Raw genomic sequence first — 22,145 nt, forward strand, 5'->3', positions numbered from 1 at the left:
GTTTTGCAATTCTGTGTTATTTTTGTGGTATAGCGGTTAGGATACTTCAATTAGTATTCGTGCATTTACATTTACAGCATCCTCACTCTGTTCACCCAATAGTGTGTTATTTTGAATCCTTAATGCGACATTTTGTTCATTACCAAAATTCATTCGTAATTAGCATTCATACCCACCATCGACAAGAAATGAGCTGGTAAACCAATTTTCAGGAAATGCCTTTAAGGGACCATAACTTTTACAATGTCACGTACACCACTTTTCGTGGTACACCATGGATAGGGTTTGAACTTGATAAATTAGACTCGTATGCGAAGGAACTCTCTCTTTTTTTTCGTTACGGTAGTACTCGACAAAATGCTTTAACTCGAAATGAAGCAACATCACTTTTTACAATTGATTCTGTTGAATTCTTAAAGCTCGGAGCACCTCGTGGATTTAAGAATATTCTTAAGTTGCGAATCGTCTACTCACCGTCAACGGGATCCTATAACAATAAAGACATAAAAAAATATGGCCAACTGTTCTTGATACAGTTTCCTGAAACGGCAGCCGCACAAAGAAGGGATTCTACTCATTCCCAAAATGAAATTGATTCCTCACAATTCACTTCGTTTTCGTTAATTCTTTGCAGAATAAGTCCAATCGTTTGGGGACCAACGAAACTCTATTTGGAGCAACGTTTTGATACCTTTTTTGAGAACTGTCAGTTCCAACAGTCAAGCCTGATTAAAGTCTTGGAACATTGGCAACGAAATGTCACCCCAATCGAGCTCTCCGTGCCCTTAGAGTTCCAGTGGTTTTTTCAAAATCCCAATTTATCTAGTTGTGTTATAGGCATTCCAGCAGTTCATGTACAACAATGGTTGAAACTTTGTAGGAAGAAGAAGCTCTCATTCTATGAAACTGTACGAGAGTATTTACGAAATGGAATGGCTATTTCACTGGATCATCCTGCTGTCCAACTATCAAAAATCGTCGTCGACACAGTTATTATTTCACGTACTGGGAAGCTCAAATTCTTCACAAAATGCGGAGACGGCGTACCCACTATCCTCCAGCTATTACTCGACGATGAAACACTGCAATTTCCCTCAAAGGAGAAATAACGATAAATGCAAATCCCCCTTATGAATTTGCCCACCCGTCAATAATAACAAAAAATCTAATACGCATTAGTAACACTCTCTAGGAGGTTTATGTAAATGTGGAATAAGAAACATCATTGTCATGAAATCTCGTTCTATGTTGTAGAACACAAAACTATGGAATATATATTCAAAAAACTAAACAAAAGACAAACGCAGTATTATATATTCAAACACAGTGACCTGGTTAAGCGAGCTCAGTTGCGTTTGTTCTTTTTCTTGCTGGTCACAACCTTGAAGGCAGAATTCCATTCGGAAGCTTGTTGTTGCTTTGGCTTGCTTTTCACAACCTGGCTCCAACTGTTAGCAGAGGACTCCTGTAACTTAGAATCCGTAGGAGGTTTTCCGTTCAAGTCAGCAATACGACGAGTAGTGAACTCGACGGCAAAGCGACGACCATCCATTGTGGTACTATTCGCATAAATAGAATCCGAGATAATCTCAGACGTCTCCTGATTATTCTCAGCAGGAAAGGATAATAGCATTTGCAAGAACTCATTAATTTTAACACCATTGTTTAAGCCCTTCAATGCGTTTTTGCACCAAACAATAAACTCAACTGAATGACCAGAAGAGGTCGCTAGTTGAGCAAGCTTGGGAGGCAGCACAGATGCCATGGCAGAGGGCACAACATTAGAGGGTTTAACGCTTCCAGAAACAACTGAAGCCGTGGAAGGAGCAGGGCTGTTGTTAACAAGTTTGCCGCCTGGCCCAACAACAGTCCAGCTGTCATCAGGGCTGCCTTCAGCAACGGCAGTGGAAGCAGAATTAGTCGCAACAGTTGCCGGTTTAGGGACAGGGACGGACGAAGTCACAGGCTTAGAAGCCATTTTGGCCCAAGCATTAGGAACTGAGTGGTTGTTGGTGGCCACATTGGTTGCCGTCGTCTTGGGATGTGCTTCTTTTTGGAGAACCGTAACATTCTTCTTGACAGGACTTGTTTTCACTGCAGGAGGCTTCTTTGCACCCGTACCATTCACCGAACCCCAAACGGAAGCCGCAGGTAAGGTGGGAGTGCGAGCGGCGGCAACGGCAGAAGCCAAGGCAGCAGCTTGATTCTGCTTCTTCATTTCAGCATCCTCCTGTTCCATCTTCTGGATTTCTTCAGAGAGAGAAATAGGAGGCTCAGCGACCTTAGCCCAGGGTGATCCTAAACGGCTTTGAGCAGGCTTCGCGGGTTCCGCTTTCGGACTTGAGGATGCAAGAGCATTGCTTATATTCTTATCCAAAGATGGAACAGGCTTGGCACGCAGGGGCTTCCAGGGGGTAGTACGAGCGAGTGAGGGAGAATTCGTCTTAGATGTAGGCTTTTCTTGGGGTTGTGCATTGGTCACCAACTTAGTAGCAGGCTTTTCCTTTGCCTGAATGTTGTTGACGAATTGCTTGACCGGAGAAGCGGCAGTGACATTCTGCGACTTGATAGCAACATCAGCAAGCTTTTCAGCAAGATTCTCAACAGTGGTAGCGGTTTCCTTCTGATTGCCGCTTTTTGCGTTCTCCGTTTTCGGTACAACCTCCTCCTTGTCGGCGGACGTGGAGAAGGGAGCAGAGGCATCCGAAGACTGTTTTGCTTGTACAGGCTCGGTTGCAGAAGACAAGTGCTCTTCTTCGACCATCTTAACATTTGCAGGATGGGAGGGTTCGACCCCAACAGCATGCTTTGAAACTGATGCATAGGAAGGTGCGGCTGCGGCTGCAATCGAGGTACCTGTCTCGGGTACGGGCACACTCGCTTGAGCTGCCACCTTTGGAGGTGCATTCAATTTGAATGAGGATGCAGGCAAGTCCGTGCCCTCAGCATTCCATCCAGTGGACTGTGGTTGTACCGGTGGTAATGGAACCAGGAAGGGCTCAAACTGATTGTTCACTTGCCGAATAAACAAAGCCATGGAGTAAAACTCCTCCTCTTCTACACGTTTTATGGGAAGATTCAAAGGAAAGTACCCTGCTCGATACCACTGGTGCATATCAATACCCGTGAACGGACCTTGAATGTTGTTCTGCGGATCCTTATACAGCCAGCGCAAAAGAGCCGGAGGGATGAGTGATGGCAAAGGCTGCGTGAAGCCAGGGAAAAAATAGCCCGGTCCATTGTCAAGCTCTTGACGAACTTGAGGAGACATAATTGAGGTATCCTCGAGCCCGCCTTCAGCAAGACCAGCGACTTTCCCTTTGGCCTTGTCCAAAAGGATATTTAAAGGGATATTCGTATCACGCCCATTATTTCCCACATCGGGCGTACCCGGCATGCTAGCCAGACGCGAAGGGCGCTGAGCGGGCGAGTGGAAATAATCATTTGGCGTTACAACACTGTCTGTGACATTGTCAGAGACATTGTTTGCCAAGGCAGACGTACTCGTTACATTAGCAAAACCTGATATTCCTGAATTGCTCCAGCCAGCGCCGCCAGCGGCCATTGCAGTTCCCCCCAGACCGCCAAATGCTGAGTTGCCCGTGCCAAAAGGTGATGCAATGCCAGACGTACGAACTAATGGACTGTAAGTATTGATCTTCGGCGAAGCCCACGCTTGCGGAGAGGCGGTTCCATTCACAGCTGCTGCCGTGAACAATCGATCCCTGCCAAGCTGCAGTCTTGGCGATATGCCTTCTGCAGTAAACGCATTAGGAAAGTTGGCCGCCCCTGCGGCTGCTGCTGCCGCTCCAGAAAGCTTGGCATTTTGATCGAGAATATTAGGTATATTCGAAGCTACAGACTGTGCTGTTGCCCCCATGGACATAGTTGAATTCGTCTGATTCGATGTTACACCCATTAGACCAGGCAATCCGCCATATGTATCAAGGGAAGGGGTTTGAGCTGAAGTAGAGATTTTTTTTGCTGTCTGGATATTTGTACCGGCACCGTTTTGATCCGACAAGGGTAATCCTGATGATCCGAGACCTTCAATTGAATCACCTACACGATTGAATGCATTTATCTGCGAGTATGAGGATGAAACTTGTGGATTTCGACTGGTTTGCTGGGAGGCACGCCTATTAAAAATGTCAGTAAAAAAAGCTATTCCACAAGATTAAAAGACTAAACTGCACAAACTCATGAAGATCATCACGAGTTTAGCAAGGTTTCACTTCTTTTTGAGCGATTTTTTTGCAATTAGTTACGTACCATTCTGCCGGTTGAAAAAGTTTTGATTCCATATTCATGATTTTAAGAGAATAATATCAATTTGAACGAAAGATCCGCAGTAAACAAGCTTGATACAGACAGACACTGGGTATGTCGTGGGAGAGGACAGCTGCAGTGGTGGACGGTACTCGTAGATTTAGGACTTGACTTTAGACCGCAAAAAAACAATAAAATGACTAATTTGTTAAGATGTCGCCTCAGCCAATCACGAGCCTTCAAACAAGAAATAAAGGTGGGGTTATCCGCTAAATGTCGTTAAAGGGTCGCTAAGCCAATCACATGACCTCTAGGTTTGAGCGAGTCTCGGTTAAGGTGGCAATCCAAAACTCTCCACCAAAAACCTCCACCATAACATTTTCTACCGCCCTTACAGACTTGCTGACCCGTACTTCTGATCAGAGCTGTTTGACCAGTCGTAACCTTTGTTGAATATGGGAAGAGTCGGAAGAAAACGGAAACATCATAACAATGGAAATCATGCATTATTCCGTACGAGAGAGTACGGAAGAGACTTGGACCAAATCCAAGACGATTTGAAGGAACCAGAAAAGTTTCAGTCTTTGCCTTTGGACCCTGACCTGCCTGGTTTAGGCCAACACTACTGTATTGAGTGTGCGAGACACTTCGAGTCGGATCATTCTCTGAGAGAACATCGTCGTAGCAAAATTCACAAAAGACGCTTGAAGCAGTTACAGGAAGTTCCTTATACACAGGAGGAAGCTGAAGCTGCTGTTGGAATCGTCCGCAAGCCTGCGGTAAGCAGTGAAAAGGTAGCCGTCGAGGCAAAGTCGGAAAACGTTGTCATGGCTGATTAGTCGATTCAAATTGGCAGCGTGTATAGGAGGCGTCCGTTCCTAGGATATCCTTTTTGCTTGGTAATAGCGTACTTGTGTACTTTTTTTTGGTTCAATCATGTTTCCGTTTTCCACTGTGTTTTGGTCAGAGTCATTTGGGTTCAATTTAACCGTGTTTGTTTGTAAACGTAGGTTAATAAAAAATTTTATATGAGCTGGTGTGTGTCATTATAGAAGAACGAAAACGTGGGCGATAAGGGGGGGTTGAATGCATTCAATAGTACTTAGAATGCTTCTACCTTAGATCAACGACTTCTAATGGTGCATCAAGTTCACGAACATGGCCGGGTGGTTCGGCACTCGTATATATCCGGCCTTCATGTGGATGAAAGAGTCCGGGTTTTCTGCATTGAACCACTGTTTGTAGCCCTGTTGGGTCTAGCAAGCGAAAAATACCCGAGCTATGCATAGTTAGAAGTGAACGTAAAAACATTGAGACATACGATAGTTTCTTGGAAGGTGCTAATACAATTGCGATAGCCTCAGGCAACATGAGCTGGTAAGAGCAATGTGTGTGTAGATCTACACTGCTCATGAAACATGTTTGAGTGGGATGGGTGTGGATCCAACCGAGGGTTAAGAGGTCATGCTTGTCCTGATACTCGAAAAGACCGGCTTCATCAGTCGTTGAACAAGTGTCCGTAGTAGCTTCCTGAGGAGGGATTACTAGCTTCGTGATGAAAAAAGCATTTTGCCGCAGCTTACCACACAGAATACCGCATGTTTCCAACCGTCTATCAGTGTTTGGTTTGGCGATTCGGAGAAAAGTGGATCGTATGGAGCTGGGAAGAAATACGGTACGCAGTGGCTTACCGCCCTCCGTGTAGCATTGAATCTTAAAAGACTTGGTTTGCTTTTCCGGTACTTCGGAAGGAGGGGAGAAGTGCAGAAACTGACTTGTAAGCTTATTTAGAGGCTTATTAGGAAGCGGAGGGGGCCCATTGGTTTGGGAAGTAGGGACATTAGGAATAGGTCGTGGAGCTGAAATGGGAATGCCGGCAGCGGAGTTTTGTACACTGCTTGTCGTAGTAGCTGATGGATATGAGAAGTCAAGTGTATGCGAGTGAGCTTTATGTGTTTCGTCGTTTGATTTCGTAGAACTGGCAGGATAGAGTTTTAAGTCATCAACAGTCCATGAGGAGTGTGTCCTTGAAATAGAGTGATTTGTTTGCTGGGGTATTTTGTCAACATCGTGGTTCTTGCTCACTAAGAACTTATTCAAATTCTCATCTTCAATCTTTTGCCGTTTTAACAACTCAACTTGTTTATCATAAGACTCTTGAACCAAGGGTTTCAGCAATGTAATCTCTTCTAACGCCGTATTTACCGTCTAAGCTCGTTAGTGAATGAAGATTGGCATTACACCCGTACGTCGTAAAACTCATGGAGTTCTTTCTTGTATTGAGAAGCTTCAGGATGTGTTTGACAGTGAAAAAATAGTTCCGCATAGCGATATAATAAAAACAATCCGTTTTCAAAATCCTTTTCTCGAATGTATATACAAGCCTAGGGGATTTATGTCAGCATAAACTCTCTATGTTAACCTCATCGTCTACCTGTTTTAAAAGCGTCGTTCCAGTGCGCAGCCAATTTCGCAAGGGAATATTACGGTTAAAAGTGAATTGCGATGCCCGTTCTGCTAATGCACGAGGCGACAAAGGCACATGTTCATCAGAATTGACATTCATTCGTACTAAGCTCTTTACGTTTGTGTCCTACTAGTTGTTGGTGATAACCCGAGGTTAGTCCGTGGAATGGTGGACTTAGCCGCGGCTACTGAGAATCAATCTTCAATAATAAAAAACAGAACAATTTTCAAGAGGAACGCAATAGATGCTTTCAAAACTCTTAATTTAATTAACAAGTATTCATGATTATGAAAACGATGGATACTAAAACATCATATACACTTTTTGAATAGCAAGCAACACTAAGACTGCAACCAGGATTGCCCTCAAAAGCTGGACGACACAGTCTGTGTGCGTTTGTTCACATACGTAATCACAGTCAAACTGATTAGGCCTGTTGATTTGATTTTTTCTTGTTCTTCTTCTTCCGGTCACGTTTCTTAAGCTTGTCCATATTCAATTTACAGACTTCTGCGTACTGTGCGAAGAAAGAGGTTGCCTTAGACAGCGGAACAAAAGTCTTTCTTGACCATCCTGAAGAACGGAATGCTCTCAGCATAACAAATGGTTCAGTACAATCAGCAATATGTTTGTACTCGGGCGATACTAGACATGTTAATAGATAATTTTTACGAGAAGTAACATACAGGTTTTCTGTTCCAAATAGATGGATCCTTGACCTTGTTTACTCAATCCTTCTGCGGCTAAGGCAATAGCTTTGAGAAACTAGACATAGCTGTAATTTACATTTTTAATAGACGTTTTGTTCACAAACCTCTTCATTCGACACGGTCTCCTTTGTAATAGAAGGATCCGTACCTTTCCGGGCCTTTTGCTCGGTTCTATTTGTGCTCGACATTTTTGGATGGTATGGACGAATCTGGATCCGTTAGTAGGACGTAAAAACCGGTGTCGCTGTACTAGGGAAAACAATGGACGTGGGATATTTTTTAATTGATTTATAAAGCGTAGAATAACAAAACGAAGACATTTATAAATGTAATATTACAATTGAACGTACAAATCGATTCATGAAAATTAAAAAAAGGGGATTTTCATTGAATTAACATTATGGCCCCGTATCAATCATTCATAAACTGTTTCATAAAATAGACTTACAACTGTTCTTTATAGAAGGTACTTAAACGGAAGCAAAAGAATCACCATTTAAAGGCAACCATTTAGGAATGTACCCTGACATACGCTCAAAATTCCCAAACTGAATCTTCATCAACGCTGTCATTGTCAGGCATTGTATCGGCAATGTGAACAAGCTTGTCGAGCTTAACGATACGTTGCTCGAAGTCAGTTTGACATTCCTCTGAAGTTATGGCGAAACCAAGGACCATACATGGATCTAATTCATTTATGCGTAACCTCCGGAGAGTTGTTACATGAAATGAAGAATTCGGAGCAGGATTGTCAAATGTGTGAGCAGTTTGTGTTGTATGTGGATCCAAATAGAAAAACCATTGGGATTGACAAGCATAAAAGTAATGTGCTGCACGCGGTCGACCCCCCACGATTCCTATAGCTTGTGGGATTGTTAGAACGTGGCATAATTGTTCATAGTAAGACGTATGAATTGTATCAATACCAAGCCTTAGAGTGAACAGTAATAATCGTGGATAAGGCGTATTTCTCAGCTGATCGCGATACATTATAGCGCCATCATGAGAAACACATACATTCAATCCGACCTGCGGATGGGTGGAGCATAGATGGCTATGATGAATTAGTAAAACATTTTTGTTCATAGTTTTAATCCTAATAACTTAGGACAAACTAAAATACTGAAATGCTTACGCTGCGCAATGGCTCACAGTGGCAGGACCAAACCAGTTCCCTGGGGTGATATTGCAGAGCGTATGGCCTGCGTCAACAAACTGATGAAGAGATAGATACGCATTTGCTTCGTCAGCGAAGTAATGCAAAATCTTGTGTACAGGGAGAGAAGGTTGAACACGTCGTAAACAATTTGCTAGCATGGTTTGCATGGACCGTATCATGCACCCCCATCCAGCATCAGAGGAGAAGCATTCCATTCCGGCAATGCATTTTCGATAAGTTAAACTCAAAAGGTCATACGTATCTTGCACGAATGCTTCTGGCCATTTTCCAGTCTCCGTAGCATAAGAATGCCCAAGACTCCAAATGAAAGTACCACTGGGTTCATGATTTGTGGGGAACATGCGAAGATATCGTTCTAATATGTGAGACATCAGTTCCATAGCCAAATTCTTTTTTAATTGCAAAGGCTGTCAAATGTTGATGCAAAGATGCACATAAAATAAACAGATAACCGGCGCCAAAACCTAACTTAAAGCATTCCAAAGGGATAATTAACGGTCGTAATAAAATAGAATACAGAATTTTATAGCAATTGCTCGTAAGGAAACAAGAGAAGACAGCCGAGAACAGAAAGTAAGACAAAATGATAAAAAGAAAAGTACGGTTGGAATTTGAATCAATTACCTCTATTAAACTATCTTAAAACAAGCTTGACAATTGAAAAAGCAATTGCTTACTTGTTTAAATGATGTTCAATTGTAGAAGAGTGGCAGTTGGTAGTTTGTAAAGGTATCGCAGTTCGCTACTAGTGGGCGAAAACAAATAAGAATCTGTGATAGGAAGTATAAATTAGTAATTGTTGTAAAGTTCAGTTAATGTAAATTGGGGTGTTTTTTTTTTGTTTAATTTTTTTTTTAATATATATAATAAATATTCATAAGCTTGCTTAGAACCGTACTAGTGATTCCGTTCACAATGGTTGTATTGATTTAACAGAATACAGATCTAAATAAATAATCCTGTCTATCAAATTATCTTTTATGCGATAATATGTCGCACATAATTATTTGTAACATTAAGAAAATAATACAATAAATGAGTCCCCCATACTCTTCAATGTGATAGTGATAGGTATTATGTTCACTTTGAGCAGAAATCGTTTTTACCCTGTATGTCGTGTGTAATGTAATTATCGCAAGAAAGAAAAAGAATAATTATCTAAACCATCTAACAGATTAAATAAAAGAAAGTATATAATATTTGTTATCCTTCACCAACTGTTAAGAACCTCTTTTTTATTGCTGTTTCCCTTTCTCCTCTCCTCGTCGCATTCACTCCACATTCGTAAATGGAGCGGCAGTCGCGTACCAATCGCACCTTTTGCCAAATACCAATTGTTCTACTAAAAATGTTGCATTGTCCTAGAGACAATTCGAAATTTAACAAATTGAAAGATGCCACAGATCATCTAATTAATATACACAATTTTAATGAACTACAACATCTTAAGAATGCAACATTGTGTACACCAGAATTACTTGACGCTCTCGCAAAGGTAGATGGAAGTACAAACGACACTCTCCTTCAATTAGCACAGAAAAATGCCTTAAATCGTGTTCTGCAGGATCAACAAGAAGAAAGACAGAAAGGAGAAACTTTGAAACTTTCCTGTCTTTTTTGTCCCACAAAACATCTCAGTCGTCTTCAATGGTTTGAGCATTCATTTAAAAAGCATGACTTCAACATTGGTCGGCCAGACAATGTTGTTTACCTGAACGAATTCATCGATCTTGTAAAAATAGAGTTAAATGAGTATGCATAGATACACTTTTGCTGCCATATGCGTCCATCGAGTGACTCCATATTAACTTCTGCTTAGTCTGTCCTGCATTTGCTGTCATTCTCGGTTCTCCTCACGACATCTGTTGCTTCAGCATATGCGCCAAAAACGACATTTTCGTGTCGACCCAAAAATGTCGAATTTCGATAAATTCTACGTTGTCAATTATTTACCTCCTGAGAATTCATCAAAAGACTTAAATATAGGTGAAGAAAGTGATAAGTCTGATTCTGGGTATGAACCTCACATGCTATACAAAAGCTAATACGCAAATAGATGGTCCGATTTAGAAGATGAAATCGTTCTTGCTCAGTGCGTTTTCTGCCCTCTGAAGTTTGAAGCATTCGCGTGTTTAGATCATTTAAAAAATGCACATAACTACGATTTAATCAAAATTCAACGAGTGCATCATCTCGATGTTTATGGAACCATACGACTCATCAACTACGCGAGAGAAACAAAATCGAATAAAGTACCACCGCCTTCCGATGTAATGTGGGAGGATCCTAAATGGCTCTTTCCTCGCATTCCTGACGATGCTCTTCTTACGGTAATTGATGAGCCATAACTTAAATTCCATTTATGCAACAACCACCCACCTATTGTACCCCAATTGCTTATCCGGTGATTTTATTATTCTTTCATTAGCCGTCCTAAGCTATTTGTGAACTAATCCTCACTGCTACTTTATAATTCCCTCACCCCAGATACTACTATTTCGAACCAGGTTGGTGACATTCCCTTTTCACCCTTGTTCACACATACACCATGCAGTTGCAGGAACTGATTGATGGTTTCTTGGACCACTGTACGATCTTTACAGCCGTAATCGCCCTTATAACCGTGGTATTTGGACTTCTTGGTGTTTTGATAAATGTTGTCTCTTTCTTTGGATTAAGTGTTGAAAACATAAGTCTTTTACGAAGTACGTGTTAACATGAACGAGGGACCTTGCTTTAAGACAAATTGGCTAACTAATTTACAGTTCATTCATTGAATACTTATCCCCTTGTGCATGATGGCTTTCTTCCTTTTGTATTAGGACTCGCAAGCATTCTTGTGTTGATGCCCAAGTTTGAACGGCGTTACGGTACTCTTTGTACTATTGCCCTCTTTTTTGGATTTCTTGAAGTTATCCCAGCTGGTTTTTATCTTCTCATATGCTATCTTTTTAACAGTTCCACTGTTTATGCTGGATGCGGTGGATGGCTGTTCTCCTTTTTGACAATGTATTTGTTGAATCTGTTTGACAATTTACATCCTAAACTTATGACTTTAAGTCAAAACGTTCGAATTGGTATTGCATTTGCAGCCCCTCTGTTGATGTTGCCATTGGATTTTTCGACAAGCTTCTTTTTACACATCGCTGCCGTAGCTACCTCTGTCGTGTTTTCATTGTCTTTTCTCGACTTTTTGATTCCAAAGGTTCATTGGCTCGTGACAATTGAAACGAAACTGTCTCGTTTCATTGACAACGTTCCTAACTATGTTTCGGTCTCTGAGGCGGTTCATTACCAACGTGCAGGCGGACTCCCTGTTCACATGCAAGATGTTAATGTTCCCAGTGGTGATGTTGTATAGACATCTCTGACAATAGCATAATATATGTAACTTTAGTGCTTAACAATTTCACACGGCCATTTGCTTTGACAAACAATTTGGTCCTTTGAACGTTCATAAAAACAAATTCATCATTCTACTCTTATTAAGTGTCTTTTATATGATGTTAATAGACGCCTTGTATGGATATTCAAAAAAACTCAAATAAAAGACGCTGCGTGAGCGTACAACTACAAATAAATATATCTAACACTGTTCTTGTGTAACTGCACATTACATAGTAACGAAATTAACATTAAATAAAGATTATTCGATACGCATTCTGGAGTCTCGCCTTCTGAAGCCATGTCATCCTTCAGCGCAACCCCACGCTAAACTCATGAATATCAGCTAAAATTAACGAAAATCTAATAAGAAACTATGACAAACGGCGATACATCAATAAAGTTTCCGGGATCACTGAACTATCCTGTCGAAATATCGTCCCGGCTTGTTAAAACTGGCGACTATGTAAAAAAGCATGAACCTTTACTATTATATCGGTTCTACGGCAAAGTCGAAGAGGACCAAGAAGATGGAACCACACAATTGGTTGACAGAGTGTTTGTCGAGCAATTTGAGAGCCCTGTTGAGGGTGAACTGACACGTTGGATTGTTGAAGAAGGCGATCAAGTGAACAATGCTACGTATGTGTTCAACTACGAATTTGTGCTAATGAAAACCCCAATTTAGAGAACCCATTCTTTGCATTAAAGAACCATGTTCACATGAAGTTCATTACGGTGGTCTTTGCGCAATTTGCGGTCAAAATATTACAAAGTAAATCTTCCTTATTCTTCGCCTTGCAAACAATTAACCTTCTTTCGTTATAGTCAAGACTATATGGGCTTTTCTGACTTGTCTCGAGCCACAATTAATATGACACATGGCAGTGGAGGACTTACTGTCAGTCTTGATGTTAGTACACCTTCGCATACCAAGCGGCTCCAGACTCTTTACAATGATGTAGTACTTTACTAACCGAATGTTTATAGGAAGCAAGACGATTGGAAACAGAAACAGCAATTCGTCTTCAAAAACAAAAACGGTTATCACTTATTGTAGATTTGGACCAAACGATTATCCATGCTACCGTCGATCCTACCGTGGGTGAGTGGATGAAAGATCCTAACAACGTGAACTACAAAGTACTTCGTGATGTCCATTATTTCTATTTACGAGAAGGCACCTCAGGCTATACTTCTTGCTACTATATCAAACCCCGTCCAGGATTACAAGAATTTCTTCACAACGTCAGCAAACTTTATGAACTGCATATTTATACCATGGGAACCAAAGCCTACGCTACTGAGGTCGCGAAAGTAATTGATCCTGACGGTGAACTTTTCCAAGACAGAGTACTATCCCGTGATGACAGCGGGAATTTGACCCAAAAAAGTATTCGACGATTATTTCCTTGTGACACAAGCATGGTAGTAGTTATTGACGACAGAGGCGATGTTTGGAATTGGAGTTCCAATCTCATTAAGGTGTATCCGTTTGAATTTTTTGTTGGTATCGGTGATATTAACAGTAATTTCTTATCGAAAACCATTCCACTGCCACGGGGCGAACCGGAACCAACAGAGAAAGAAACCAGAGATGAAAACGAATCAACACCTGATGCTGTTCAAGAAGCTACGCCGACTGTCGGTGATCGCACTCTGCTGGAGGAAAACTTCATGCAAAGTCCTAATACTCTAAAAGAGCAAAGCGATGAACATATGACAGCACTTGAGTTGCAAAAGGCAGAAAGACCTTTGGCCAAGCAGCAAGACGCCTTACAGCGTGAAGAAGGCTTTGAATCTCGCGGACATACTCTGTTGCGCGACGATGATCGCGAGCTATTTCATCTCGAAAAAAGTGCTCACGAACATTCATCACGCCTACTATGACCGTTTAGAGGAATTTCAAAAATCTAGCTCCACTATTGCTCAAGAACCGACCGCAGATGTGGGTTTAATCATTCCAGAAATGAAGAAGAGAGTGCTTTCTCATTGCCGTATTCTGTTCAGCGGTATCATTCCGCTAGGAGTGGATGTGATCACGTATGCAACATTTTCATTTACTGTTCCTGTTTATATTTGCTGACACATTATAGTTCCGACATTGCGAAATGGGCAATGTCTTTTGGTGCCCACGTACTATTGGACTTGAAAGATAACCCGACACATCTGGTGGCATCAAAAGTCCAAACGGAGAAGGTAAGGCGGGCTCTGGAAATTCAAACTGTTAAAGTTGTGAATCTGGATTGGCTTCTTCACTCTATGTCCCAATGGAAGGCCTTACCCGAGGAAAACTTTCTACTATACCCAAATCAGATACTCAAACAAGAAGCTGTTTCTGGCCCGTCCGGAAACGACGGCAGCGAAATCTCCTCTGTTATCTCAGAATCGGACGAAGGCGAGGATCGTGTGACCGAAATTAATGATCGTGAACTGGATGATATTGATTGGAACGAAGCCGATAAAGACGTTGAAGGCGCTCTCGGTGATATTACAACCGACTTTAGCGGTGATGAATCAGAGTAAGTGTATACTAACGCTGCTGCACCGTGTATAGCAGTACAGAGTATTAATTGCCTTATTCTCTTTTTACTAACGAAAAACCATTAGTCGTTCCGACCTGCAAAATGGCGAAGACGAAAAACTTACACCTGCTGCGCACATGGCGAAGCGGCGAAGAGAGGCTTTGTCTCGGAAGTCAAGCCTAACTCGTGTTCTTTCTGAAACGGATTCACCGACAGCAAAACGAACCCGACATCCTTCTGAAGGCGAGAACTCGAACTCCAGTAGCCGGGCTCCTTCAGAAGGTGAAACAGATATTGACGACCTGGCTGATCTGGACAGCTTTGCAAATGATTTGGAAGCGGACCTCGAAGGACAACTGGAACCGGAGCAAACTGTCGCTTAAAAAAATGAGTTACCAAAAAGTACCTAATTACGCTAACCTATCCCATCACCACATTCATACCTCTTAAATAATCAACCATTACAAACACTACCACACACACAACACAAGAAATAGTCAACAAAGAAAAATGTATTTATCTCCAATTCTCAAGGTTCCTAAGAAGAGGGGTTCATCTGTACAGGGTTAGCAATACGAAGCTAGACAGAGACTGTTGCCAGTCTAAAGCTAACATACTCTTCTCTTGCCGCCGACCATGTTGGTAACGTTGACGAAGCGGCGAACATACAAAAGACGCTTGTAGGCACGTCCCTTGGGTTGCTTGGGCTTCTCTTGCTTCTCGACCTTAGGACATTGGGATTTAACCTAAAACACATTTGTCAGCACCTTCCCAACAACCATTAAGCGTTTTATTTACCTTTCCTGCACGAGCGAGGGATCCGTGAACCTTACCCATTGTGTATGTTGTTGGAAGGTTAAACGGGCAACCTACAGCAGATATGCAATGAAAAACGCAGTCACACTAAACACAAACAGAAGCGCAACGAGATTTTAAAACACCGAAAACCAACTCGTTAAACCAGATTACGATGTGTCTTATTATATCTTTAAAATTCGTTATCCTTAAATTGTAACGCCATTTACTGATGGTAGCAGTTGTTAGAGTGCCTCGAGGTGCGAAAATGAATTATGTAGTGGACCCAATGACCAATGTCTATTCGAGATTGCTTGTCACCTCGTTGAAGAGACACAAGCGATCTCAATACGATCATCCTGTGAGACAGCGGCATCATCAACTCGCAACGTTGTTGACGGCCAGGTTTACACACAAGACATTGGTCCGAATCGATAGCCGTAAACCAAAAGCATATTGTTAGATGTAAAATATTACAGTGTATGTTTAATAGAGAATGGGGAAATTGATTGTTCGCAACGGTTTTAAGGAATGTGAGGTATTTGCGAATCTATAAATAAGTTAGATTTCAAAATCGGAGGGTTATGAACTTGAGTCAGTGACAAAAAATAAACACAAAGAGCACCAAACTCGATTATACTCCAATTACCGTCTATGCAGATGTGTTTTTGTTTCCAATGTACGCTGACCAGTCTTGATCGGAAGGCTGCATAAGACGACCGAAGCCTTTAGACTTATCGAGCGTAAACGAATAGGACAACTGGTTGTCAAGAATGAAGGGGACGATAATGGCTGCAACGAAGAAGGCCAATATCAAGAGGAAGACAAATGAATACCGGAAGAAAATCAAACGACGAAGACGATTCTGCTTCATCGTGTAGATAGGCGCACGAATTTGGCGCTTAGGTTGCAACCAAAACAAAAGCATGGAATGAAAAACGTCTATGTAAGGAACGAGCAAAAGCGGAATAAGAGAAAACAAGATCATATGACCCAAAACAAAATCCGTGGAGAAAAGATTCAGCTCGGTTGTTTTGCAAACAAACTCACGAACCACTCTCACGAAGGAAACATGAGCAGAGTTTTGTTCAAACCAGTCACCGTTCCACCAGGACAGATTCGCATTGTCATCACCCTGATCACGAGTAAGCATAAAAATAGTTACGACCTTAAAGAAGAAACGCTCAATAGTCATGATAACAATACAACCCAGAACCGTTTTAGAAAACGACCAGGCCTCCAAAAACCATAAAGCCTCAAACGTGAAGAACAGCGCAACGATGGATACGGCATGGGCAAAAGCAGCCATCAAACTACCGTAACTTCTCATACGTTTTCTAAAGAGGGGACCACAACAGAGAGATAAAGTGGAAAAGATAATTGCTGACGCAGCACTAGCAGCAACAGGAATACCCGACATGATAAAAATACGAATAAACGAATTGACAGACTTCTCGGGATCAGGGTTTCCAGGTTGAGAGTTCATGAAAACATAGGGGGCCAACGTAAAGAATACGGCACAAGCTGGAAGGAAGAGCTCGTTGACGAACAAGTTAGAGACCTTAGCACGTGGCGAGTCCATACTAATCTTGTTGGAGGGACGACCTTTGATTTGACGCCGGAAACCAGTAATTCGCGTACGTGTGAGTTGACAGAAAGCAATCCACGAGTTGCTGTGAGACTTCGTGTTACCCCGAGTAAGCCAACGCATAAATTCACGATAATCAACAAAGAAGTCAGTCCAGGCGAATTGGTGAGGATTGTAAATGAAAGGTGACACACAGAGCGCGTACAATGTAATCCAGAAATAGATATAATGTGCGGTCCAAACTGTCAAAGTACCAAAAAGAAGCATTAACAACATTCTCGTACCAACATAAATGGAAGGAGCCGCAAATCTGGAATACAATGTCGAGAACGGAACACGCGTTGTAGCGAAACCACGACCAGTTGCAATATATCTAGCACCACCATAAGAAAAGTTTGTGATGATAGACTGAGCATAAATTTGAGTGACAAACACCTCAAACATGGGGGACAGTGAGCAGATTTGCTTGGTCAAACGCTTGATGGCACGGGGTGCTCCCTTATCGACCAAATCATGAGTAATAAGAGGAAGGAACGCGACGAAGAATACAATGAAAATTGAAATAATACAGCGTCGAAGCCAATCAAGCAACGGCTTCAATTGGTAGCAGCCAGATGGACGGAACGCCGCGTTAATCGCATCCGAAGTCGTGTAATGACAAACCGTGACGACCTTATACATTGCACCAAGGTTAAGGATAACCAACATAATAAGCTGAATAGAGACCATGATGAAGACATTATTCAAATGGAAACCAGCATGTGCATAGAAAAAGGCGAGCAAGCGGTGAAGAGGAAGTTGCGTACCAAGATTAAAGTACTCACGCGACAAGGTCTGTTCTCCCATACCCGTTCCAATCTTAGTCGTGAAGTTCAAAATAGTGCCGAAACCCAAATCACGACCCTTACCACATTGGAAGTATTCACAATGCTTGATCTGGCCACCACGTTGCAAAACCGTCATACCAGCGTAAATATCCTCATTGACATGCAAACCCTTTTGTGCCTTTGAGACACCACCTCGAGTTGTCATGAAAATCGTGTTCAGAATATCTGGATGACCATAATGCAATTTACCACCAATTAATGCAAGAGCTCTCGAAAACAGCGTACCGAATGTTTGCTCCTTACCGGCAGCAACATCACCCAAAATACCACTGTTCTCCGAGAAAATATACTCACGAGATCCAAGCATAGCAACTGGATGTTTTCTCATTAACTCCGGGGAATAAGGACTGCACGCAGGAGGTTCCATCTCTTCGAATTCAGCAAGCATGCTCCGAATCTTCAAGCATTCCTCGATATAGTTGTCCTGATTGGCATCAATAAGTTGAAGATACTCACCACGAATGAAAGGCAAAGACATGTTCTGGTTGTCTGCTTTACCATCACCCAAAATAGGATTGCCGGAAAGCCGAATACGGTACTTGGGTAACCGACGTCCGTCTTTAAATGGACAGAAACCATTGATCAACGTAGCATACAAACGCGGTTCTTCATCCGGTGATGTTACGGGATCAGAATCCAAATACGCAATTTGAAGTTCAGGATGAGCACGCAACATAAATTCGGCATTTTCATTTTCCTCCTGGTTGAACTTTGCATATCTTTGCATAGAAATACAAAGTCTAAATTTTCGGAAAGCCATTTGCTCAATCTTGTAATCAACTTTATCGGGGTCACCATTGCACTCCTCCGATAATTGGGGGTTCTCGACACGATAAAGCAATTTCAGGGCACGGGTATAATTCATCATACCACTAGCGGTACGATACAGAGTTTGACTTCTTAAAGATGCCCAAATACGAGTTCTAAGTGTGTACTCTGGCGCATTTGATTTGAAACCGATGCAGTAGAACGGAAGGTCGGTAACCTTTTCCGTTACACCACCCTTCTTACCCTTCTCAGTTTTGAGAGTTGTAGCTTCATCTGCATCCATTTCACCTGCCAGCAGCTTGGTATCACGCACAAAGTACTCCCACTCATTGGGATACAATTGCTTAAGATATTCCAGTAGCGTAATACGAGACATGGGATCTTGTTCACGAATGATTTCACGTAAACTAAGAAGAATTTTCTCACCATAATGGGGAATGAGAACTGTGAAAGTTGGCATCTCCGCAACAGAAGTTGTTGCGGGCATACGACAACTTAGAGACTGGGCAAAAAAGGAAATTCTTCTCTCTGCCTCAGAATTCTTAGGGAAATAATCCATTTTTGCTGCTGCCCTGTCCGTGTATTGAAAAAAGAATGATGGAGTCTTAAAAGTACGCTTTCCGCTCTGCTCGCTGTCAACGGGCTGGAAAAGCAACTTCTTAAGATGCTCCATGGTTAAGAGATGCTCTCGGTACATAGAAATGATAATGCTGTTCCACAATTGAGCAATATAGATCTTTGGTTTATAGAACTCAGGAAGGTGATCCGTAGCCAAAATTTTGTTATACATTCGTCTAGGAATGTTACTAAAGAGGTAACTCCAAGGCGTCCAAATGGTGATACCAAGATAGAATGAATATGCAATACTAAACATAGTGCATACCAACATGTACCAAAGATAGGAATCCAAGAAGAACAGAACTAATTCAGTAATATATACAAGAGCAAGAATGAATCTTGGCTGATGCTTACACAAAGCATCACCAATAATGTAATCATAACAATAGTATGGCTTCATGGTGTGCAAGAAACGAATTGGATCCTTCGCTGAAAGTGTTAAGAAGAAGTAAGATTCCACAAACTTCGCACCGAAGACAATAGTCCAAAGGGCTGCAGAGATACACCATCTGTGAAAGGGAAGCTTTACATAGCTTGCAGTGAAGTACTTGTGTGCGAGATACTTTCTCGAGCTTTTCCAGTAGCGTGAACCCAGCAAAGAGGATTGCGGGACGAATGATAAGTACAAAACACACACAATTGAAAACCAAAAGTGAGCATGGGATATAGACTTCGCAGTGCTCTCATACTGTTCTGTCAAATTACAGTAACCAAGAATGTATACAGCCGGTGCAATGTTCACTGCCATTAAAATAAGCATGAACAAAAGACGAGGGAAAACACTTTGAGTACCCGGAGCTGTTCTCGGAACAAACACCGATTCCAAAAGAAGGGATACGAACACAATGAATGAAGCAACCGCTCCGGCAATACCACAAGCTGTCCACCGGGCAGCAGGGGCAGGCTGAGTATAAAGCAAATGATGATAATTCTTCGTGTACATAGTCGGGGAATTATAAGCAATGAAATACCAAAAGATAGAGAGATGCAAAACCCAAATGCGAGTAAAGTTAACAATGAAGTGAGTGAGACTCCGAATTTCACGGAATGACTTATGGACAGACTGCCGCCAGTCAACTCTATACAGCATGTGGAAACGCGCCGGAGCCGGTGCGTCGATCAAACAAGTTCCATCAAAAAGCTTTATCCCTCGAATACCGCGCATGTACCAAAACGTTTGGTTGACATCGTCGTAACCAATAATTTTAGCATGGTCACGCTCCCGGCGAGTAAACTTGCCATTGACTATTTCGAACTGCTCATCATGAAGCAGTTGATATATAGGTGTAATGCAGTGATCAAGATAGAAATCCTGAGGAGCACTGTCCTTCTTATGTTTGTACTCCGCAGATAAGAAATAATCGTAAGCGCACTTATAAATGAAACAAAGACATTCGGGCATGAATCTCACGTTGTTTGCTTCACCCCAGCAAAGCATGTACAATGACAACTGCTCAACACGCTCAACATCAGTTAACTCTTCCATGCGATTGTACCATAAGTTCTCGTAGGATTTGAGGTCGTCCTTCGCGATAACCCCGGAAGAATCCTGACTGATGAAAGAAGGTGATCCGGAAGTCAAGTCGAGGCGGTCCATGCCAGCTGCAAAGTACCACTTTTTAAAGTTTGCATTGGGTCCACCAATGTAATCAGCATGCAAGGTTGCAAGAGCATCCCTCGGTGCCATTCTCGATGCACGAGAGTCCAACATAACCATGAAGTAATCGAACATGTTGCGCATGCTATCCCATTGGAAACCGAACTTTGATGAGAACTCGATAAAGATACTTTCTATGTCTTGCGTCAGCACCGGCGCGTTTGTTTCAGCCGTCCACGAGGGATACAACGCTTCATAGTGACCAGCACTGTCCGAAGAATCAACACTCGATCCCTCCACGATGTACTCGTGTCCAAACTCGTCTAAGCCAACAGATTCATAACGCTTTGACAATGGTTGGCCGCGGTTGAGGGGAAACATGACATAGCTTCGGTTAGACACGTTGGAGTCTTGCGAAGTAAAACCTTCTTGCGACGTGTAGCCGTCCGGGTTCATTAGATCGTCCTCAAGCTCATCAAAGTCCTCATCGTTGTCGCTACGGTTATATTCATCATAATCATGGGCAAAAGGATCCACTGACTCGCGACGATGCGCTTCAGGATCATAAGTCTCAGCATTTTCGAAAGGACTTTCGACTGCTGTCAACTCACTCGTCCAATTTTGCCCAGAGTGATAGCTTTGATCGTCGTACTCTCGTTCTCTGCCGTTATAGGCCATTTTTTAGTGAGAACCAAGGGTAAAACGGTTCAGAAGAATTTCTGTGGGGAGTAGAAAGTTTATACGCCGTTTTTGACGCTTTCAAACGACTTCAACAAGTCAGTCGTGTGATAACGAATGCTGTTTCCTGTACGACAGGCAACAGACAAGCGAATTAAAGTAACCTGTACCAAACTCGTTATAAATCGACTTTCAATATGTATCTCCGGCACAGAGTTTTAATAAAGAGAAAAAAGGACCGTTACTGAGGGAATTAAGACAGCTCTCGCCCTACAACTTCTGCGTATTTTATGGCACACGTTTTTATTCCGCAACGGGAAATAGCAAATAAGAATGATAAGCCCTCGCAGTTTTCGTACCACAAGACCGAAGACTGTCCAACGTTATCGTCTCCCCCAAAGTCGCTTAAAAAGAACGGTGACAGCGACAAACAGTGGTTTTACTGTCTAAGTATCTCTTGAAAACAATTGAACTCAACAAGGACGGTGTAGGGAGGGATAGGCGGAGAGCAGGTGAGATGAGTTTGCGTAGGCGCCAAGGGCGAGGCGTTTACGCTACGGATAGGTCTCGGGTGGTGTAGTAACGAGGTTGCCTGTAGTTGGCTGTCTGAGTATGAGCCATCGAGCACGCATCCCTGGTAAAGTAGTGAAAAGAGGTGCGATAAATGGTCGATAATATA

At 42.3% G+C, this 22,145-nt stretch overlaps 11 protein-coding genes across 11 annotated transcripts; 5 read left to right on the forward strand and 6 right to left on the reverse strand.

Annotated features, from left to right (window-relative positions):
* Window positions 1-44: 44 nt before the first annotated feature.
* SJAG_01278 (Sim4 and Mal2 associated protein 1) lies at window positions 45-3,287 on the forward strand. Its single transcript, XM_002172493.2, has one exon. It carries the CDS (start codon window positions 216-218, stop codon window positions 1,107-1,109), a length of 894 nt encoding a protein of 297 aa, XP_002172529.1. The 5' UTR covers window positions 45-215; the 3' UTR covers window positions 1,110-3,287.
* On the reverse strand, window positions 1,197-4,465 carry SJAG_01279 (GYF domain-containing protein). Its single transcript, XM_002172494.2, has 2 exons — window positions 4,273-4,465; window positions 1,197-4,139 (listed from the first exon to the last, which is right to left on the reverse strand). The coding sequence occupies exons 1-2, from the start codon at window positions 4,308-4,310 to the stop codon at window positions 1,346-1,348; spliced, it is 2,832 nt and encodes a 943-aa protein (XP_002172530.1). The 5' UTR covers window positions 4,311-4,465; the 3' UTR covers window positions 1,197-1,345.
* On the reverse strand, window positions 4,416-6,977 carry SJAG_01281 (AMSH protein). Its single transcript, XM_002172496.2, has 4 exons — window positions 6,704-6,977; window positions 6,519-6,653; window positions 5,591-6,477; window positions 4,416-5,548 (listed from the first exon to the last, which is right to left on the reverse strand). Exons 1-4 carry the CDS (start codon window positions 6,833-6,835, stop codon window positions 5,383-5,385), a joined length of 1,320 nt encoding a protein of 439 aa, XP_002172532.2. The 5' UTR covers window positions 6,836-6,977; the 3' UTR covers window positions 4,416-5,382.
* Window positions 4,638-5,382, forward strand: SJAG_01280 (zinc finger protein). The gene has a single exon (XM_002172495.2). The coding sequence runs from the start codon at window positions 4,725-4,727 to the stop codon at window positions 5,106-5,108; it is 384 nt and encodes a 127-aa protein (XP_002172531.1). The 5' UTR covers window positions 4,638-4,724; the 3' UTR covers window positions 5,109-5,382.
* SJAG_01282 (signal recognition particle subunit Srp14) lies at window positions 6,915-7,739 on the reverse strand. Its single transcript, XM_002172497.2, has 3 exons — window positions 7,551-7,739; window positions 7,423-7,501; window positions 6,915-7,381 (listed from the first exon to the last, which is right to left on the reverse strand). The coding sequence occupies exons 1-3, from the start codon at window positions 7,632-7,634 to the stop codon at window positions 7,164-7,166; spliced, it is 381 nt and encodes a 126-aa protein (XP_002172533.1). The 5' UTR covers window positions 7,635-7,739; the 3' UTR covers window positions 6,915-7,163.
* Window positions 7,740-7,837: 98 nt separating this feature from the next.
* On the reverse strand, window positions 7,838-9,484 carry SJAG_01283 (Atg8 deconjugator Atg4). Its single transcript, XM_002172498.2, has 2 exons — window positions 8,582-9,484; window positions 7,838-8,500 (listed from the first exon to the last, which is right to left on the reverse strand). The coding sequence occupies exons 1-2, from the start codon at window positions 9,004-9,006 to the stop codon at window positions 7,981-7,983; spliced, it is 945 nt and encodes a 314-aa protein (XP_002172534.1). The 5' UTR covers window positions 9,007-9,484; the 3' UTR covers window positions 7,838-7,980.
* Window positions 9,485-9,914: 430 nt separating this feature from the next.
* Window positions 9,915-10,974, forward strand: SJAG_01284 (hypothetical protein; the record flags this gene model as incomplete). The annotated part of the gene is made up of 3 exons (XM_002172499.1): window positions 9,915-10,378; window positions 10,446-10,640; window positions 10,683-10,974. The coding sequence occupies 3 exons, from the start codon at window positions 9,915-9,917 to the stop codon at window positions 10,972-10,974; spliced, it is 951 nt and encodes a 316-aa protein (XP_002172535.1).
* Window positions 10,975-11,140: 166 nt separating this feature from the next.
* SJAG_01285 (rhomboid family protease) lies at window positions 11,141-12,155 on the forward strand. The gene is made up of 2 exons (XM_002172500.2): window positions 11,141-11,331; window positions 11,392-12,155. Exons 1-2 carry the CDS (start codon window positions 11,175-11,177, stop codon window positions 11,985-11,987), a joined length of 753 nt encoding a protein of 250 aa, XP_002172536.1. The 5' UTR covers window positions 11,141-11,174; the 3' UTR covers window positions 11,988-12,155.
* A 135-nt stretch (window positions 12,156-12,290) lies between these two features.
* Window positions 12,291-14,918, forward strand: SJAG_01286 (CTD phosphatase Fcp1; the record flags this gene model as incomplete). Its single annotated transcript, XM_002172501.2, has 7 exons — window positions 12,291-12,652; window positions 12,699-12,785; window positions 12,839-12,911; window positions 13,001-13,743; window positions 13,778-14,053; window positions 14,107-14,532; window positions 14,621-14,918. Exons 1-7 carry the CDS (start codon window positions 12,387-12,389, stop codon window positions 14,916-14,918), a joined length of 2,169 nt encoding a protein of 722 aa, XP_002172537.2. The 5' UTR covers window positions 12,291-12,386.
* A 111-nt stretch (window positions 14,919-15,029) lies between these two features.
* Window positions 15,030-15,427, reverse strand: SJAG_01287 (40S ribosomal protein S30). Its single transcript, XM_002172502.2, has 3 exons — window positions 15,334-15,427; window positions 15,153-15,281; window positions 15,030-15,091 (listed from the first exon to the last, which is right to left on the reverse strand). The coding sequence occupies exons 1-3, from the start codon at window positions 15,370-15,372 to the stop codon at window positions 15,074-15,076; spliced, it is 186 nt and encodes a 61-aa protein (XP_002172538.1). The 5' UTR covers window positions 15,373-15,427; the 3' UTR covers window positions 15,030-15,073.
* Window positions 15,428-15,529: 102 nt separating this feature from the next.
* On the reverse strand, window positions 15,530-22,109 carry SJAG_01288 (1,3-beta-glucan synthase subunit Bgs3). The gene has a single exon (XM_002172503.2). The coding sequence runs from the start codon at window positions 21,464-21,466 to the stop codon at window positions 15,983-15,985; it is 5,484 nt and encodes a 1,827-aa protein (XP_002172539.2). The 5' UTR covers window positions 21,467-22,109; the 3' UTR covers window positions 15,530-15,982.
* Between the last annotated feature and the right edge of the window lie 36 nt (window positions 22,110-22,145).

This window comes from Schizosaccharomyces japonicus (genome assembly GCF_000149845.2).
Source record: "Schizosaccharomyces japonicus yFS275 unplaced genomic scaffold supercont5.3, whole genome shotgun sequence".
In the NCBI taxonomy this organism is placed as follows: Eukaryota; Fungi; Ascomycota; class Schizosaccharomycetes; order Schizosaccharomycetales; family Schizosaccharomycetaceae; genus Schizosaccharomyces; species Schizosaccharomyces japonicus.

Excerpts from the sequence above, each read along its gene's own strand:
- SJAG_01278 (XM_002172493.2), top strand. The coding sequence starts at position 216 with ATGCCTTTAAGGGACCATAACTTTTACAATGTCACGTACACCACTTTT.
- SJAG_01279 (XM_002172494.2), bottom strand. The coding sequence starts at position 4,310 with ATGAATATGGAATCAAAACTTTTTCAACCGGCAGAATG. Across the intron at positions 4,140-4,272 it reads CTTTTTCAACCGGCAGAATG|GCGTGCCTCCCAGCAAACCA; the intron begins GTACGTAACTAA and ends CATTTTTAATAG.
- SJAG_01280 (XM_002172495.2), top strand. The coding sequence starts at position 4,725 with ATGGGAAGAGTCGGAAGAAAACGGAAACATCATAACAATGGAAATCAT.
- SJAG_01281 (XM_002172496.2), bottom strand. The coding sequence starts at position 6,835 with ATGAATGTCAATTCTGATGAACATGTGCCTTTGTCGCCTCGTGCATTA. Across the intron at positions 6,654-6,703 it reads GAACGACGCTTTTAAAACAG|GCTTGTATATACATTCGAGA; the intron begins GTAGACGATGAG and ends TAAATCCCCTAG. Across the intron at positions 6,478-6,518 it reads AACTCCATGAGTTTTACGAC|ACGGTAAATACGGCGTTAGA; the intron begins GTACGGGTGTAA and ends TAACGAGCTTAG.
- SJAG_01282 (XM_002172497.2), bottom strand. The coding sequence starts at position 7,634 with ATGTCGAGCACAAATAGAACCGAGCAAAAGGCCCGGAAAGGTACGGAT. Across the intron at positions 7,502-7,550 it reads AGACCGTGTCGAATGAAGAG|TTTCTCAAAGCTATTGCCTT; the intron begins GTTTGTGAACAA and ends AGCTATGTCTAG. Across the intron at positions 7,382-7,422 it reads CTATTTGGAACAGAAAACCT|TATCGCCCGAGTACAAACAT; the intron begins GTATGTTACTTC and ends TAACATGTCTAG.
- SJAG_01283 (XM_002172498.2), bottom strand. The coding sequence starts at position 9,006 with ATGGAACTGATGTCTCACATATTAGAACGATATCTTCGCATGTTCCCC. Across the intron at positions 8,501-8,581 it reads ACTGTGAGCCATTGCGCAGC|CCATCTATGCTCCACCCATC; the intron begins GTAAGCATTTCA and ends AATTCATCATAG.
- SJAG_01285 (XM_002172500.2), top strand. The coding sequence starts at position 11,175 with ATGCAGTTGCAGGAACTGATTGATGGTTTCTTGGACCACTGTACGATC. Across the intron at positions 11,332-11,391 it reads AAACATAAGTCTTTTACGAA|TTCATTCATTGAATACTTAT; the intron begins GTACGTGTTAAC and ends ACTAATTTACAG.
- SJAG_01287 (XM_002172502.2), bottom strand. The coding sequence starts at position 15,372 with ATGGGTAAGGTTCACGGATCCCTCGCTCGTGCAGGAAAG. Across the intron at positions 15,282-15,333 it reads CCCTCGCTCGTGCAGGAAAG|GTTAAATCCCAATGTCCTAA; the intron begins GTAAATAAAACG and ends AATGTGTTTTAG.
- SJAG_01288 (XM_002172503.2), bottom strand. The coding sequence starts at position 21,466 with ATGGCCTATAACGGCAGAGAACGAGAGTACGACGATCAAAGCTATCAC.